We start from the raw sequence: 19,578 nt of genomic DNA on the forward strand, positions 1-19,578 counted from the left end.
GTCACTGCCACTGCACACCACACAGCACACTCCCACATTAGACACAGAGGGCCTCCTGTACCCCTTTCCTTCCCCTTATTTTCCATTTGCCTTCTCTTTAGAAGTAACTCTGATTTCCATTTTCATCATGTTCACTTCCTTTCACTCCATTGTCTATTGATTTGACTCAATCAGCTCTCGTCACCCATAACCAAAACTGTCATGCACACATTGATGCCACCTCCTCCCAAAATCCAGCAGTCAATTCTCACTCCCTGTTTCTAAAACGGAACCACCAACTGCACTGGCTACAAACTGCCTACTCCTTCTCTTTCAGTAGTTTTCTTCACCTAGAACCCATGACCCTACCTATTCCTGGTTCTTGTCATCCTTCTCGGCTGGGTTGTGCACAGCAAGCAGACTTCTAACCAAAGGAATCCACACCTTAGATATTTTGCTGACTGAGTCAGTGAACTCAGATACCAGAGACTCCTCACTGTGACTCAGGAACCGCAAATATACTTCTACCTCAGGACCTTCCCTCTACCTGACCTGCTCTTCCAAGATATCCACAGAGCCCACCACACAACTGTGACTTCTATTCAATGTCATCAGCAAAGCCTTTTCTGAAAAGTCTATCAAAAAGTACCCATTCCCAGATGACTGTCACTATACACTCTCCTTCACAAACTTACCACCACCTAATATGGAATTTGCAAGTTGCCACTCCCCACCGTTAATCAGGGCCCCACAGAGAAATCCTCCCTGCACATTCCATTCTCTTGTCTGCCTTCAGCACTTATCAGTATACATGGCATGAAGCAAATCCACAATAAACATTCAAATAAAAGGAAATGGCAGGAAGGGTGAGGCAATCTTTAAAAATCATAAATACCAGCCAGTGTAGTGGCTCACACCTGTAATCCTAGCTACTCTGGAGGCTGAGACCTGAGGATCAAGGTTCAAAGCCAGGCCAGGCACAAAAAACCTGAGACTCGTAACTCCAATTAACCTCCAGAAAACGGGAAGTGGGGCTTGGCTCAACGGTAGGGTGGTAGCCTTGAGCTGAAGACCTCAGGGACATCCCCCAGGCTGAGATCAAGCCCCATGACCCATCAAAAAAAAGAAAAACAAAAAACATAATACTGCCAAGATTAAACCAAGGCTTACCATTTTTGGAAAACTTGACTTGTCCTTTATCTATATCTAGATAACATCCAATGGTATCATGCATAGTGAATTCCTAGAAACCCAGAAAGCAAAGCATTTTTAACAAGCAGAATTTTAAATGAAGTTAATGTTCAGTTACACTATCAAAAATAAAAGCAGGAGGGGGTAGGGAGAGGGAAATGGGGACAGAAACATGAGAAGGGGTATTAATGTATGAGAAGTAATGTACCTACTACCTGGCAAATGTAACTGTAACTACTCTATACATTACATCGACAATAAAAACTAAAATTTAAAAAAAAAAAAACAAAAAAAAGCAGGGAAAGCAGGGGCTATATTCCAAAATAAAATTTCTCTTTTTCTCAGGTCCAAGACCAGGACTCAAACCTGCACGGATGCTTTTGTTCACTGGCTAGTGCTTGACCTACTGAGCCTCTAACCCCTCAAAAATGTTTTCAACAGTAACATAGGAATAGAAAAAGTCTAACAGTGCACACAACAGTATATAGCAGCAGATGCATCTGACAGGTTTTTGAGGATTACCATGGGATGGAGTTTACCTGAAGAACTAACTATAGAGTCAATGTGATCAAACTAAGGTCAATAGCATACATACAAGAGCCAAAGCCAGAATGGGTATAAAAGAGACAAAATGGTAGAAAATGCTAATTTTGGAAGGGCTAATAGGTAGCATGAAAGAAATACTATATCATATATTTATATTCTTTTCTAATATTTCTGTTCTGATGCTGTGAGAAAAATGCAGAAAATACACTTTTTTGAGAATCATTTTTATACCCTCAGTCATGCCATAAGGGATCAAGTATGTGAGAAGGCTTAATAATGCTGTTTAAATCATGGCTTACCTCTCCATAATTATCAAACTGCTTATTATGGGATTTCTTTCCAGTTCCACCAAATCCAAATCCAAATTTGTCAGTACCTAGATTTAAAAGAGTTGACTTAATGTGATAGGCATACACAGAAAATTACAAGCCATAGAGAAAAACTAATTTTACCTCTGTTTCAAGATATCATAGGAAAGTTTCTAAATTCTGAAACATCCAAAGTATTTTCAACCTAGGGAGACCAGCAATATACTATGGCTACTACACCACTTCCCTCTTTACTGTGGCCACTAAGAAATCCAGATGGAAAACCACAATGCTCTGATATATCTATAAGATGCTGACTGGAACTAATTACGCACGCTACCTTACCCTGACTTCATATTCTTAACACACTTCTACCTATTTTTCGTTTTTTTGTTTTTTTTTGTCAGTCATGGGACTTGAACTCTGGTGCTGGGCGTTGTGTCTGAGCTCTTCAGCTGAGGGCTACCACCCTTTCCCTTAAGCCACAGTGCCACTCAGTTTTCTGGTGGTTAAATGGAGATGAGAGTCTCACGTACTTTAGTGCCCGGGATGGCTTTGAGCCCTGATCCCCAGATTTCAGCCTCCTAAGTAGCTAGAATTACAGGTGTGAGCCACCACGCCCAGCTATTTACCCTACTTTCATACTGTTAAAATACATCTTTGTCTTGCTGTGTTTCAAGTAAGTTAACTTCTAATCTTTCTTGGAAAAGGGCAAAAGTACTAACAAATATTATTTTTCTATTTCTAAAACATAAATGTCTATGTTTCCCAAACTTACAAAACGTTGAAATTCTGCAACTATAAATCAATCAATTCCGTTACTCCAGAAACACTTACCTAGATCTAAAGAGGCCTGCATAGTAGACCACCCGACTCTGCATAACCCTTGGTCATGACAGGATACCTCATAGTAGTGTTTTCCTGTAAGGGCAATACTTTTGAGTTTTACAGAAATTTTATACCTATGATTCATTTACCATGTAGCTTCTGAATTATCATTGATATATACCAAATAATGAACATAAATGGCATTTGACACTTAAGGTAAGTTCATACAAAGTCTCAAAAGTTTATACAAATGTGGTTCCAATACCTTTCATTAATCCTTTGGTAGCTCTGCACCCATGCCATTCCTTCACTTCTCTGCTTTGACAACAAAGACCATCTGACCCAATTGCTAGATTTGAGAAAAAGCACAGAAATCATATAAGTACAAGTTTTAGGTCATACACTCTGAAAAACATTCAATTCCCTCTGAAAACAAATCCACGTATTACACTGTTCTAGAATTTGAGGCTTGCTGGTTCCTGAGTGACAACAGTACTCTCCCTAACAATCACCACCTGAACCTGGACGCAAATCCTTCATATCACCTCTTCACACAACTCCACACTTCAGAGATGAAGTCATTCAAGTCTGAAAACAACAGCATGGGCTTGTAGAAATGACTTAAATAAAGCTTAGAACTTTTGAAACAGTTCACGAGCAAAGAGAAACTCTTAAAATTGTTGAGTAGCAGATTTTGTTTGGGGCTATTAGAGGAAGGAAGGCTGACCTTACAGTCACACAAATATTTTTCTCATTCATCAACACCGGTAAAGATTCCATAACTCTAGTTCTTACTCCTTTGTGATTATTATACAACAGTTCTAATGTTAGTTAAACCACTCTCCAACCAATGAAACTTACTTGTTCACTGATTTCTTCATTACAAGTAGTGGTGCAACAAAAAGCATCAACTGCTGGTTTTTATTCTAAGGAGCTGGATCCTACAGTAATGCATTTTTTAAATTCTAATAAGGACAAACTTTGGGGCCGGGAGTTTGGCCTAGTGGTTAAAGTGCTTGCCTAGCATGCACAAAGACCCAGGTTGGATTCCTTGGTACCACATACACAGAAAAAAAGCCGGAAGTGGTGCTGAGGCTCAAGTGGTAGAGCTCTAGCCTTGAGAAAGTCCAAGGACAGTGCTCAGGCCCTGAGCTCAAGCCCAGGACTGGCACAAAAAAAAAAAAAAATAAGGACAAACTTTTCAAGAAAATTCTAAGTAGGGCACACTTTGAATTTGTTCTCACCAGACGAAGAAACATCTCTAATTTCTTTTTTTAGACTATTTAGGACTATGTGATTGGATTTTAAATTATTTTCAATGATTATACAAGAGTTACAATTTAAAATATCCATTTAGTGTACAATGTATCTTGACTTAAGTCATCTCTTTGATTATGCTCTTATTTTAAATTGTTTTTATGTTCGTTTATTATGTATATATCCTGGTTCTGGGCTTTTTTTTTTAATTTTCATTTCCTACCCCTACAGATCTACTTCTAGCCTTTTGTGGTTAGAGACAAGAGCTTCATGAATTTGTCTGCAAGGCTGACTTTGAACCACAATCCTCAGATCTCAGCTTCCTGACTGTAGCTGGGACTATAAGCATGAGCTTCCGACATCATGCTCACTGTTATTTCCATTTCTCTACTACCTGTATGATCCTTGCATGTTTAGTAACCATTAATTTCTTCTCTCTTAACTGCCTATTTATAGCTTTACCTTTTTTCTTTATTGTTTGCTCTTTCTTACTAGAATGTTAACTGCTATTTACATAAAGAATCCTTTTATATTTGTAAGATTAGTTACCCAAGAGACTGAGAACAAAAGAATTGTTCTTTGAAGCCAGCCTAAATAAAAAGTTCAAAAGACCCTCTAAATCAACCAATAAAAAGCTCAACACAGTGGCATGTGGCTGTTATCCCAGCTATGTGGGAAAAAAAAAAAAAGTAGAATTCCAATTTAGGGTAGCACAAGCAAAAGACCTTATTCAAAAAAGAAAAAAGTAGAAAGGAGAAGAGGCATGGATCAAGTAGATAGAGCTCCTGCTAAGCAAGTATATGCCCTAAATACAAACCTTGGTGCCACCAAAAAAAGAAAGCAAAGCATTGTAATGCTATCTTTCCTATATTTAAATTGATTTTACATAATATACCTTTTTCAGCAGACACATGGGAATATGTCTGTAACCCCAGTACTTAAGAGACTGAGTCACAGGACTGTAAATTCAAGGACAATCTGGGCAATATAAGAGACTGTCTCAAAACAAAACAAAAATTCTACCACCACCCCAAATCCCAAATATGCCTGGAGAAGGGACAGTTAAAAATAATAGAGATGGACACAATGGATACATAACGTATGCACCTATGGAAACATCACAGTTAAACGCCATTATGTGACCATCTAATATTAAGTTATAAAACTAAAATGTAGCTGGGGACAGTGGCTCACACTTATAATCCTAGCTATTCAAGAGGCTGGGATCTAAGGATTGTAGTTCAAAGCCAGCCCAGGCATTAAAAAGTCCGTGAGACTTATCTCCAATTAATCACCAGAAAACAGGAAGTGTCCCTGTGGCTCAAGGTGTAGGGCAATAGCCTTGAGCTGAACAGCTCAGGGACAATGACCAGGTTCAGAGTTTAAGTCCCACAACAATAGCAAAAAAAAAAAAAAAACCTAAAATATAGACCTATTTTTTCTTATACAATGTTGGTGTTTCCCATTTGGTTTAAGAAAATCTGTAATTCACTAAATTGTGTAAGTGATTTTCTAGTTATTTTTATTTTATTCCAGTTTTCTACTGGTGAAATGGAGCTAAGAGTCTCAAAGACTTTAGTGCCAGGACTAGCTTTGAACTGTGATTCTCAGATCTCAGCCTCCTGAGTAGCTAGTATTATAGGCTGAGTCCCCACATCAGGCTTATACTTCAATTTTTATACACTTATACACGCATGCATGTGCATGGAAACACACTACATAGTTTAAATCTTAAGTTCACGTGAAATTTATTTCTAATTATGATAACACAGAAGTCCATTTTTATTGTTCCAGATGGATCATCAATTGTGCCAGCACTTTTCTTGAATAAATTATTTCTTTTTCTCCACTGAGATGCTATATTTTCTCCTGTATATTCATTTCTCATATATCCTGGAATTTATCTCTGCCATTTTCATCTATCTCTTCCTATTTCTGCACTATACTGATGAACTACAGTGACTATAGTCTAATATTTGATAAATTAACATACATACATCATATTTTCCCATAAATGTCTTGCTGCTGCACCTATTTTTCAGGAAAAAAAAAATTTCTGAATTACAAATGAGTAAAATTTATATACTTACCAAAAGCAGACCCTCTATCATATGGGTTCATTTGCCATTTGTTGAGCACTAAACAAATTAAGATTTAAAAAAGTTATAAACCTGAAATTAAAATACCCTACAAGACTTTATATTTTCGAAAACTTTAATTCCTCTAGATTAATAAGACTTTATATACAATATTTGGAATATAAAATGAAACTAAGGGGAAGTCTAAAGCCATCATGGTACTAATCACTGGCTTACAAGGATAACAACCAAACGTCCTCGACTGCTTCTGTCCCCTTGGCATTAGAGGTCACTGATCCTCTGCCCTCCCTTCTAGGTAAGTAAGCCAGCTGACTTTAATCACTGTAAAATAACTGGACAACAGTTAAGTCCTTAATTCACTACTTTCAAAAGTTACACATGGTCTACGGTCTAATTTAAAGATGAGGAAATTAAAGAAAGATCATTCATGATACTGTCAGGATGAGAAACCTAATAAAAAAAATCAACCTCTGTATAAATAGGGCTAAAAATAAAACAGTGACTTCAAATTTAACATTTTACCATCCTAGACTCTACCTCTTAACCCCCATAGTAAAGGAGAAGGCTGCCTATTTTACTGGTGTGTAGCAATCCTTTCTACCATATAAGTAGTGCTTACTACATATATTATTTATAAAACCATTCCTAATACTTCTCTCACAAAATAAGTCACCTTCAACATTATACATGAAACATTATAAAGTTTAAGCCAGGCATGGTGGCTCATGCATGTAATCCTAGCTACTCAGGAGGCTGAAATCTGAGGATCACGATCCAAAGCCAGCCCGGGCCACCAGAAGGGCCACCAGAAAGCCAAAGTGGAGCTGTAGCTCAAGGGGTAGGGTAGTAGCCTTGAGCTGAAGAGCTTAGAGATAACGTCCAGGCCCAGAGTATAAGTCCCATGACCAATAAAAAAAAAAAAAAGTTATAAAGTTAATAAAAATGCAAAGATAACTAAATGTACTTTCCAAAATGCCAGTATTTCCTCAGTAGCAGCACTACCTGTATTTTGGGCTCCAAATGGCATTTTGCATATGTGGTTTCCAGGGTACCTAATTTCACAAACCTACTTAAATATAACATTTCTAAATGCCATAAAGTAAATAACTTATTTGTGCTAAACGAAGTATCGATGTATAACACTTACCTGAAGCACCAGTTTTAATTGTTGTTTTTCCTTTCTTGCCTTCCTGTTGGTCTTTCAGAGTTTCATAAACTATCTGAATAACTGGAATACTAAAAGCCTATCAAAGAAATAAGTTCTCTATATTAGTATTCAGATATTGTTAGTAATATAAACTGAAGTTATGTATGCATACTAAATAATTATATGTACTTCAGATTGTTGCTCCCAATTTCAATTGCCCAAACCCAAAACATCAGAAAGATAACAAAGAGTTGACAGAAGAAATATAAGCCAGATGAGGGCCTAAAGCTTAAGAAATGACTTGCAGAGCCCAGCATGGTGGCTCACGCCTGTAATCCTAGCTTCTCAGAAGGCTGAGATCTGAAGATCAAGGTTCAAAGCCAGCCAGGCACAAAAGGACCTGAGACTCTAATCTCCAATTAACCTCTAGAAAATGGGAAGTGGGGCTTGGTTCAAGAGTAGGGTGGTAGCCTTGAGCTGAAGAGCTCAGGGACAGCGCCTAGGCCCAGTTCAAGGCCCATGACCCTCAAAAAAAAAAAAGGACCTACAGAATGAATCTAAAGAAGATATTCTTCAGGACCCATTTATAGTTACATTCTTTTTTTTTTTTTTTTGCCAGTCCTGGGCTTGAGCTCAGGGCCTGGGCACTGTCCTTGGACTCTCTCAAGGCTAGAGCTCTACCACTTGAGCCTCAGCACCACTTCCGGCTTTTTTCTATGTATGTGGTACCGTGGAATCGAACCCGGGTCTTCGTGCATGCTAGGCAAGCACTTTAACCACTAAACCAAACTCCAGGCCCTATAATTACATTCTTAATTAGGTTCTTTTGTAAAGCTTCACAATTTGCTAGCCACAAGAATGTGTGTATGTGTGTGTGTGTGTATGTGTGTGTGTGTGTGTGTGTGTGTCTATCACTCAATGGTCAAGCCATCAATTCTTTCCAGTTGGAGGTGATTATTTTACTAAATAGTCCTAAATAAAAGCTAGTGTTGAAAACACTTTAAAATGCAGCTCTTAACCAAATTTAATTGTATTACTTACACCAGTTTTTCCACTTCCTGTTTCTGCAGCCTGATGGAAGGGAAAAATTAATTTCAGAGTTTATAAATCATCAATTTCTAAATTATCAACTAAAAATATCAAATCTGTAACATATGACTGGTACCTCCTTTATTTTCACAGTGCCTCAAGACTATCCAGACTTCCTCAGTTCTATCAGACCCTGACTAATCATGTCACTTTTCTCAAACCCTTTAAGATCTCCCTTCCCCTCCCTGTAACCATGCAGCACATCAACTACACACCACCACTACAAACTTACACACCACCACTACAAAAAAGTTCCCAAACTCCTTACTGTGAGATCTGAGAAAGACCGACTCCCCAAAAATGTGAAGCAAACTGTTTTCCATTTAATCCCAAGTTATTCTCTCCCACCCAGATATACTTATTTTATGGTACTATCTACTACTCCTCCAGGGTCATATCTTGCATTCTTCTATTCACTATCTCATCAACATTGGTAAATTTAAAAATTAATTTGGTGAAAATAGTATTTTTAATTGTATACAATGAACCATTCAACACACTGTCCCAGCTTCCACTCAGTCAATACAAACATACCATCAACACATCACCTCCTCCCAGGATCAGTGGGATAGATTCAGCCTGGATATCAGTTGGGAGACTGAAAAAATTGTATTTAGATAATTTTAGTCAAAAACAAAGTCACTTAAGCTGATTAAATCATTAAATTGTAAACCTAAAAGAGATCATTTGATAAATACATCTTTGTTTTTCCAGCTAGAAATGAAAGTTCAACAAAAGCATTCCATCACCTAAAGAATCACCAGAAAAACTGAACTTCACATAACCCACTGGACTAAAAATTCTCTGATAAAATCACCATTCAAGTTATAAAGTATCATTTAAGTTCTGGTACTTACAGCCAGTCCATCTCTTCCACTGCTTGAGCAATCTCAGGCATAACACCCATCTCTGAAAATAAAAAGGAATTTTTAAGAACATGTATACTAACCTTGCCACAAACCACATGGCTCTTACGATGACTTTTACAGAACTGAGAGAAGGCCCTTTCTGCCGGGCAGATCCTGTGTGGCACTGCTGTAACAGTATTAAGTTTGGGGAAGGAGGCTTGTCTCTAAGTTCTCAATTCCTATCAAGTGACCTTTGTCAAGTGCATAAATTTGTTTTCCCCACATTGTAGGGCTTACATTACCAACCTTGTAGGGCTCCAAAAACATTAGAGAATAATGTAATTTGTCTAGTATACTGTTATATCTACACACAAAAGAAGCCACCAGTGTTTGCTTACCAACTAACTACTGGGCCACTAAAAAGTCTCAAAGATAGGGTTCTAGCTAGATCCTTTGTCCTTTCTTTTAGGGATTTTGTGGCATTTATGAATCTTAACAATCACATCCTCAAAAATATGAGAGGAATCTGAGAAAAATGGCAGCCATAATCACAATTTTGTTTAAACGAAGTTGCTAGTAGTGAAAACTTGAGCAATTAAGAGATGACAAAGACCAGCTCTTAACTGTGAATGTATTTAAGTAACTCTACATGAAGGATAGTCTTAACTGAGTAGAATGGGTTATTCGTGACTAGATTTTGCTATTGTATCATTGCACATTAAATAAAAGAGGGTAAGTTACTTCTAAGTAGTTAATTGGATTAAAATTACCTTCAAGATGAAAAATGATACTTAATCTTCAGTCTAAATTTGTAGACCAAATCTATATAACTTCATTATAAAGTATATATCCCTGTTAACAAATGAGTAACATTCAAATAACCAAGCCCTAGAAATAATTGCCTTTGGAATTCTGCAATTCTTGTTAGTTTATGAAATGGCTATATGCTTTACAATAGTTTTGGGGTGGGTAGAATCACCATTTTCCAAAAAATAAAAAAGGAAAAAAGAGGTTTTCCTAACCTAAAATCTCCCTCTGGAAAATCTGTTAATAAGCTGTGAACCTGTATGGCCAGGGATTCCTTTCAGCCAAGTCCAGGTAGTCCCATTCTGGTTATGTGCTGTACAGGTTTTCCTTGAAACCATGTCTTCTACCAGTGAAGAGGAAAACAGGACTATTCAGTTCTTCAGTTCTTTGTATCTTTATTTCATCTTATTACAGACTCTTCCAGTCCTTTTATACTGGTCCTTTTGTCCTGGGACTGAAACTCAGGGTCTGAGCATTTTCCCTTCGTTTTGTCACTCAAGCCTACCATTCTATCGCCTGAGTCACTTCTCTCCTTTCAGCTTGTTACTGGTTATTTGGAAATCAGACTTCTATGGATTTTACCAGGGCTGGCTTCAAAGAATGACCCTCAGATATCAGTCTCCTAAGTAGCAAACAGCACAGGTATGAGGCACGAGCACCTGGCTTTCCTTCCAGTCCTTTATTCCAACATTCCTGAAATCTGTGTATGATTCACAAAGATGTGCACCTACAAAATAACAACAGCTGAGAACTACCTTAAAAATCTTCGCTGTTTTCACTAACAGCTGAGATTTCAAGACTCTTACTATTAAGAGACTTAACTGCTCTAATGCCACTGGAGATTATGAATTCCTGCATATTCTTACTGGAGAAAACAGAAAAATATACATTATTAACATAAGTCATTTTAACAGGTCAAAAACATTAAAAATAAAAAAAAACTTCGTGTATTTCCTGTTATACAAACCTATCACATATATATATATATATATATATATACACACACACACATATAAATATATATATATCTGTGCCAGTCCTGGGGCCTCAACTTCGTGCTTGGGTGATGTGCCCTTTCATTCTTTTCACTCAAGGCTGGCACTCTACCATTGAAGCCACACCTCCACTTCTGGCTTTTGGGTGGCTCCCAACCGTGGTCCTCGGATCTCAGCCTCTTGAGTAGCTAGGGCTACAGGCCCAAGCCACTGGCCTCCGACTCAAATTCCCTATCTTTAAGGCCAACTGGATCTTTGTAATAGTGGGAATTGGACAGGGGAAGAGAGACATCTCCATCAAAAAACCCGTCTGGAAGGAGGAGAGTGACTCACGCCCAAGAGGTTCACAGCTAATTGTAAAGCACACGGAGCAGATGTGCACGTGAGGGCATGCTTTCCCTGCGGCTCCGAAGTCTAACCATGGATTAATCTGGTGATATTTAAATTTAAAAAAAAAAAGGTTTATGTGTAATAAGAGTTGAGTTCTTGGAAGAATCTTAAAAGCAATTAACTAGACGGGCAAGATGAGCCCCTATGTCAAATGCTCCCACCCCCCACTCACCGCCCCCCCACACCCCCACACCCGCTTCCTCCCCACGCCGGGCGAGGCGGCTCCCGGGGGCCGCGGCCACGTCGGCGGCTCAGCAGGAGGCCGCCGCCCGCAGCACCGCCCGCCGCCGCCGCCGCCTCCTTCCCGCCGCCGATCTGGACGCAGCAGCCTGAGGACGGACGGACGGACGGACGGGGCGGACGGCGGAGCCGGCGGGCGATGGAGGAGCTGGCGGGACCGGGCCGCGCGGCCGGGGCCCCCTCGGAGGCCGGGGCGTCCCCGCCGCCGCAGACAGCGCCCCTCAGCCTCCGGCCGACCCTACACTCCCCACCCCGCTGCCCCGGAGCCCGGCGCGCAGCGAGCCGTCTCCCCCGCCCCCAACGCACCGGAGAAGGCCGCCATGGTCGCCGGTCCTCCGCGGAGCCACCCGCTCCGTCCCTGCCGAAGGGAAGTGCACCGCCCGCTTCCGGCCCTGGGCCTGCCCCGTTCGCAGTCCGGGCAGGAAGTCGGCCCCGAAAGAATGGTTCCGAGGGAAGGAAAGGTCCGCCCCGACTGCTCTGCTTTCCGGCTCCTCAGACTCACAGCATTGCCTTCCATAAGGAGCCAAGACCCTGTTGCCCTTACGATGCCATTTGTTCACATCGTGCTGTGGGGATGATCCTTTTTACTCACGCTTGTCATCCTGGCTACTCAGGAGGCTGAGATCTGGGGATCAAGCTTCGGAGCCAGCCTGGGCACAAAAGGACCTGAGACTCTTCAGTGAACCTCGAGAAAATGGGAAGCGGGGCTTGGCTCCAGGGGAGAGCGGTAGCCTTGAGCTGAAGAGCGCAGGGCAGCGCCCAGGACGAGGTCAAGACCCATGACCCCCCAAAAAAGATGTTTGATCGGTAGTATTGGACAATATACTATAGAAAACAGCTTTCTGGTCTAGTCCCCCAACATCACACTGATAAATAGAACCTGTGGCCTCCCACTGACCTGGAGAGAAAATACTGAATTCATTTCCCACAGAACCACGACTTAGGAGCACCTGATACCCACCTTAGCAGGTGATTTTGTTCAGAATCACTGACTCCTCAACTAGGCCCATAAATTAACTAAAAGCAGGATAAAAAAAACTTCGACACTCCACCTGAACAGTCCTGAGATCGTGAACTTCCAATCCCACCTATGTCTGCTGCCTGACACCTAGGACCTGCAAAATACAAGGACTGGCACTGAGGAGCAATTATATGTACTCAACCCTTTCTCCCGATTCCTCCTCCAATTTAAAGCTATAACAACCAGAAAAAAAAGAACAAAAGGTAAGTTCAAATGTCATCTGTCCTTTTTCCATGACCGTCTATGCTGTGTAATAAATCTCCTTAGCTCCATTCATGAGAAACAAACCTTCATGGTTACCTTCTGAAGGTCTTGCCTCTTAATACTATCGCATTCACAACACGTGAATTTTGTTGGAAGTGCAATTCAACTATAGAAGTTCCTGTCCCTTGCCTTTCTTCACTACGAATAAAGTCTCTTTCTCCTGAAACACTGGCATGGTTCCTACAAAGGTAGCAATGATCAGGAAGATAAAAGGTCCATAGTAAGGCTATTGAAAGTGAACATAGGAGACTAGGTTCTTCATAATGATGGGACAGAGCCCAGGTCTGTCCTCCAGTAGACCATTTATGACTTGAGAATTCCTCATTTTTAAGCTACTCTAAGTGTTCTCTTGCTTGATGCCCAACCTGTTGCTATGAAGTACAGAAAAAGAAGAAATGAAACGTTCCTGAATGTTGAATAGTGAAACATTTAGAGGACAAGTTAAACAACTATTGTGGCTCCAAGGAAGACATTTGGCCTGGGTAGTGAAAGCACAACTAAAGATGGTTATTAAATACTCATTGTTTCACAATGAAAATAAAAATGAAATATACCGCATACAAAGCAAAGCAGTTGTCTGAGTTGTTCTTTTGTTAGCATCAACTAGATCCCTTGCTTTTGTTCCCATTTCCTTCTGAAAACACTTAAAGCAAGCTGCCTTATTCCTAAAGATTTAGCTATCGAGTGGAAGGAAGCAAGAAAGAGAAGTTACTTCAATACAAAAGATGTTGATGCTATTGGCAAAACCTGAACAATAGCACAACGCCCTGAGTTCAAACTCAGCACTAGTGTACACACGAATGGACACACACACACACACACACACACAGAATTTGACTTTAACCCCTAGTAACACTAGATAAATAGGTAGATAGCTAGATATATCATACATACACACACACACACACACACACACACACACACACACACAAGGTTGAGTATGAAAACAGTTCTCTTTATTACATACTTCCTCCAAGTCCTGCCATTCAGTATTTGAAGCAAACGATCATTCTTCAAAAGCACTTCTGTCTTCTAATGCATGCCCTCAGTTCTATGTGATGAAAGAACAAAGGATTCAGAAGTGGATCTTGAATTCCATATTGACCATATCTTGCATCAAAAAGCTCTCTCCTTTTTCTGCACTAGCACTTCATTGGTAAGGCATTTGAACATATCCTCCTTGGAATGGCACACATCAGATCCTCCATGTCCAGCTTCCTACTGACCCATCCATCACCTGTCACTGTCTTCTATACACTTGACTTACGAGCAATCCAGTGTATACACAGATTGTCTCATGCTACTACGTGTTTTCTTAAGTGGTCATTTTGACTGGAATATCTTTCCCATATTAGGTTTGGTTATGGATTCAGTTTAACAACCACCTAAAATGTACTTGTGGCTTCATTCAACAACCAGTGAATTAGCTTATGATTCTGTGGGCTGAAGACGTCGTACAAAGGTCAACTGGTCGGTTCTTCCACTGATGTGGGCATTCCTAGGGTTATTCATTCAGTTGCATTTAGCTGGCTTCTTGGCTGGGCAGGAAGGTCTGAGAAAATTTCCCTCCTTTGAGTGATTCTCTTGCTCAGCTTTTCTTGCTCCCAGCTGGCGCTCTAACATTTGAGCTACAACTTTAGCCTGGAATTTTGCTGGTTAACTTGAGATGGCATCTTGGGAACTTTTCTGCCCAGGCTGGCTTCCAACCCTGATTCTCCGGCCCTCAGCTTTTGAGCAGCTAGGATGCTAGACATGAGCCATCAGCACCTACCATAATTTCAAATGTCTTATATGATTATTGAGTTTGAAGCCAGCCCATGCAGAGAAGTCTGTGAGGCTCTTATCTCCAGTTAACCAGCAAAAGGCCAGAAAAGGAGGAGTGACTTAAGTGGTAGAAAATCAACTACAAGTGAAAAGAAAAAAATGAGAACACAAGGCCCTAAGATCAAGCACCAGCAATAGCAGGCACACACACACACACACACACACACACACACACACACACACACACACACACCCCTCTGAGTTTTCTGTCTCACAAAGCCAAAATTGATCTGACTTCATATCCCCCACTGCATATCTATTGCTATGGAACAATACACAACTTCTGTGATGTAGACATTGAGAAGCTGCTTAGCTGGGCAGTCTTCTGATCTCTGCTTCAGTGGTGATGAAGCTGCTGGTGAGTTCTTTCTAGGGTTTAGCTCTGGCCAGAGCATGATCTCTTTTTTTTGCCAGTCCTGGGCTTGAACTCAGGGAGTGAGCCACTGTCCTTGGGCTTTCCCAAAGCTAGAACTCTACCACTTGAGCCACAGCACCACTTTCAGCTTTTTTCTATGTATGTGGTACCGAGGAATCGAACCTGGGTCTTTGTGCATGCTAGGCAAGCACTCTACCACTAGGCCAAACTCCGGCCTGAGCATCAACTTTTAAAGGCAAATCACACACCCAATGGGGCCATGAGTTAACAGGAGCCACAGCTCTCTATGTGCATTTGTTTCTGGGCTCTTCAGTGTTAACACTGGCATTGTATGTGTGCAATATATATGTTGGCGCCTTACCTCAAACCCTTCCTTTCCCATGCAAGCAATCCTAAAGAACAAAGCAGTGTGAGGAACATGTTTTATTGCATAGCTAGCCACTGAAGTGGCTCAGCAGTACCACTGCAGACTCTTCTTAGTCACACAGGTCTGTTCAGTTTGTGTCTTTACACACAAAGGGACATGAGTAGCAGTCAAGAATCCCCAGGGCCAACTCACAGATTGGCTATCTAAAAGATTCCCTCTTGTATTAATGTAGCAAACAGTAACCCCACAATTTCAGGAAAAGCTGTGTTCACGTGGTGTCCTCTGGGATAAATCTTGCTGTCTCTAGACTTGCTGTTGTCATTAAACCTGTTGGTTTCCCTTCTATTCACTGTTCACCTGACTTTGATAGCCATGTGGAAATGACCACACTCACATGTAGACGGCCTCTTTATTTCCTCCCTTTGTGTTTCTCACAGATTTGGAGCTACGCAATAATCATTGAATTTTATGTGTTTGTCAACATAATCTGTCAGAAGCTGGTCCAGATCTACTAGAATGCAACATCATTCTCACTGCCCCAGCTCTCACCTTATGAAGCAGAAACCAGAGAGGACCCTGACGACCAGCCATAAATTCATGGATCTATAACTCTGTATCCCCCAAAGAAGTGGCCATGAAGTCCTTTGCTGCAGATATATGGAAGGAGGGCAACAGAGAGCAGCCTGGAGGAGCTTCCAAGGGACTGCAAAACAGAAAAAGAGATCTCACTAACCGTTGCTCTCATTATAAGCAAGCCAGGCAGGGACATGATTGATGTCTGTGTGCTGACTGGTGGGCAGGCCTGACTGCAGCTCTGGCCCATGCCTGCCATCTTGGTGATTCATCAGCTCCAGTGAGCAATGCTGACGACATGGAGAAATGGTGCTCATCTGAAGCCTTAGAAAGAGAACATGGAGGCCAGGAGTTTGGCCCTACGGGTATAGTGCTTGCCTAACATGCACAAAGACATGGGTTCGATTCCTCATACCACATACACAGGAAAAGCTGGAAGTGGTGCTGCAGCTCAAGTGGCAGAGCTCTGGCCTTGAGAAAGCCCAAGGACAGTGCTCAGGCCTTGAGTTCAAGCCCCATGACTGGCAAGCAAGCAAGCAAGGAAGGAAGGAAGCAAGCAAGCAAGGAAAGAAGGAAGCAGAGAAGGAAAGAAGGAAGGAAGGAAGGAAGGAAGGAAGGAAGGAAGGAAGGAAGGAAGGAAGGAAGGAAAGAAGAGAACATGGCCTGGAGGTTGTGAGACCAGCTGTGGGCCTAACAAATGCTCTGAATATAGCAGCCCAGAATCTTCCAGGATCCTCAAGCTCCATCACTTGAAGTACTGAGCCATTTTGCACCTGCACCCAGAACTAACTTCTCCAACTTCCTACTCACTGTCTGTGCCCATAGCATTTGCTTTCCCTCTGCTCACACATACTTTCTCCATAATGAGGCTTCTGAGTCCTTAGTAGCTTGAAACAAGACAATTTGCATTAGAAGGGAGATGTGCCAGGGGACTGTAGCTCAGTCCTTTCATCTTGTGAGAGTCTGAGAGTGGGAGGATTGCAGCTAAAGGGGAGGCTAGGACAGAAAAGTTCCCAAGAGGCTAACCCAACCCTTAGCTGGATGTAGTGGCGCATGGGAAGATCTCGAGAATCATAGTTTCTGGCCAGCATATTCAGGAGAGTTTGAAAGACTCCTTTTCAAAAGAGGAAAAGCTACACTTCGTGTTATTCAGTTATGGTTCCAGAAAAAGTGGGAAATATAAATAGGAGGATTGTAGTTCAGACATGCTTCAGATAAGAAGTAAAACCTTGCCTCAAAAATAACAAGGACTGGGCTAAGAATGTGGCTTAGAGTGCTTGCCTAGCATGCATGAAGCCCTGGGTTTGACTCCTCCGTACCACATAAACAGAAAAGGCCAGAAGTGGTGCTGTGACTTAAGTGGTAGAGTGCTAGCCTTAAGCAAAAGAAGCTCAGGGACAGTACCCAGCCCTGAGTTCAAGCCCCAAGATGGGCAAAAAACAAAACAAAACAGAAGACACGTATGAAAGGAACTGTACTAATTACCTGACTCATGTAACTATAATCCTCTTTATATCACCTCTATAATCACAGTAAATTTATTTATTTAACAAAACCCTCTTATTTCCAGTGAACCACCAAAACCTGAAAGTAGATCTGTGGCTCAAGTGGTAGAGTGCCAGCCTTGAGCAGAAAAAGCTAAGGACAGTACCCAAGCCATGAGTTCAAGCTCCAGTACACACACACACACACACACACACACACACACACACACAATGGTAATCATTTTCTCGAAATGCCTGCAGACAATAATTTTGAATATAGAAATACACAGTGCCTAGTGCTTATGGTTACAATGGTAAGAATGGGACTTACAAATGCTGCTTCAAGTAGTTCTGTAGAGTGATGTTCCAGTTTCCATGGCTGCACAATAAATTCCCCCAAAATGCCACGGCTTAAGAATTCTTTGTGTGCTTTTAAACTCATAAATTCTGTAAATAAGGAACATTCAGTAAGACTTACAGCTATTCCATAATTCCCATCCATTGAATAACTCCAAGGCCGGAGCTGGAGGTGTTTAGAAGATTCGGTTGTTCACCTGTTATACTTGATATTCATGTTGATGAGTATCTGGCTGTAGCTCTTTTAGCATCCAGGCATCTCATGTGGCCTGGGTTTTACACAACATGGTATTTGTACTCTGAACCTGAGTATCTCAAGAGCAATCACCTTTACATAGAAGCAGTATCATTTCTTCTTCACTCTATTGTGATAGTTACAAAAGTCAGGTCAATTTTGAGGGGAGACCTGTTTTCCAGAAAGGGATGGAGGATGGATGAAATAAATTGTGTTCAGAGTCTATAGGGTTTGTTTTTTTTTTTTGATAGTGAGGCTTGAACTCTGGGCCTGGACACTGTCCCTGAGCTCTTCAGCACAAGGCTAGCGCTCTACCACTTGAGCCATAGCACAACTTCCTGCTTTTTCTGTATATGTGCTACCAAGTCTATGGTTTTTGTAGCTCAGAGGAGTCTGACTAATTTGGGTTCATAAAAGAAGTTTTCAGTCAGGCATGGCACTACATTTCATAATTATAGCTGTTCAAGAGGCAGAAATTATGAGGATCAAGAGACCAACCCAGGCAAAACATTAGTGAGACCCCCATCTTACCCAATCAACCAGGTTTGATGGTGTGGGGCTTTATCCTAAGTGAGAGACGTAGATTGGAGAAGTTGTCAAGTGCAGCTAGCTTGAGTGAAAATACAAGCCTCTATCTGAAAAATAACAGAGAGGGGGGAGGGAGAGAAGAAGGGAGAGTGAGCATGCACACTGGGGACATGATAAAGTACATGCCTACTAACCACAAAGACTTTTAATCAGACTAGGGAGCCAAAACAGACAGACTAAATAATTCGTGCAAGGCCATAGAACTAATCTGCAAAAGAGCTGTGACACAAACTAAGGCCTTTCTGGCTCTAGGAGGAGATGAAAAAAGCAGCAGATCGTAGATGTTTAGTTGAAGAAATGACACTGAACAATTGATCTGCATTCAAATCCCAGTATCTCAATCAACCCATCAATCAATAAAAGAAACAAAAAAGAAAAATTGAGTTGAGCAATATAAGCCAAACTTAAAAAGGCAGAGGCCAGGAGTTTGGCCCAGTAGTAGAGTGCTTGCCTAGCATGTACAAAGACCTGGGTTCGATTCCTTGGTACCACATACACAGAAAAAAGCCTGATGTGGTGCTGAGGCTCAAGTGGTAGAGCTCTAGCCTTGAAAAAGTCCAAGGACAGTGCTCAGGCCCTGAGTTCAAGTCCAAGACTGGCAAAAAAGCAAATATTGCATGATTTTGTGTATGTACAAAATTGAGTTTTGCCTTTTATCATTGGGGTTGAATATGTAGAAATCATAATGCAATTTGTAGCATAATGATGGGTATATTTAATGCTGTATAATGACTTAAATTTGGTAAAGACTTGAAAATCCTGTCA

The 19,578-nt window shown here is 41.1% G+C and overlaps 1 protein-coding gene across 3 annotated transcripts in view; it reads right to left on the reverse strand.

The window, feature by feature from the left end:
* The window catches only part of Ddx1 (DEAD-box helicase 1), a 37,008-nt gene extending 18,161 nt beyond the window's left edge, over positions 1-18,847 (reverse strand). The window contains exons 1-12 of one of the 3 annotated variants that reach the window (XM_090337430.1): positions 18,757-18,847; positions 17,965-18,080; positions 13,977-14,060; positions 9,302-9,353; positions 8,979-9,042; positions 8,397-8,426; positions 7,356-7,452; positions 6,200-6,247; positions 3,118-3,201; positions 2,862-2,945; positions 2,016-2,092; positions 1,150-1,222 (exon numbers count right to left, since the gene is read on the reverse strand). In XM_090337430.1, the coding sequence (XP_090193556.1) occupies positions 1,150-1,222; positions 2,016-2,092; positions 2,862-2,945; positions 3,118-3,201; positions 6,200-6,247; positions 7,356-7,452; positions 8,397-8,426; positions 8,979-9,042; positions 9,302-9,353; positions 13,977-13,995 (628 nt within the window). In that variant the 5' untranslated portion in view covers positions 13,996-14,060; positions 17,965-18,080; positions 18,757-18,847. Of the gene's footprint in view, positions 1-1,149; positions 1,223-2,015; positions 2,093-2,861; positions 2,946-3,117; positions 3,202-6,199; positions 6,248-7,355; positions 7,453-8,396; positions 8,427-8,978; positions 9,043-9,301; positions 9,354-12,030; positions 12,110-13,976; positions 14,061-17,964; positions 18,081-18,756 lie in introns of those variants that run through there. The other 2 variants (XM_090337431.1, XM_090337433.1) reach the window with 2 other exon arrangements.
* Positions 18,848-19,578: the final 731 nt, after the last annotated feature.

Source organism: Megascapheus bottae, chromosome 7 (genome assembly GCF_031878675.1).
Source record: "Megascapheus bottae isolate mThoBot1 chromosome 7, mThoBot2.hap1, whole genome shotgun sequence".
NCBI lineage: Eukaryota > Metazoa > Chordata > Mammalia > Rodentia > Geomyidae > Megascapheus > Megascapheus bottae.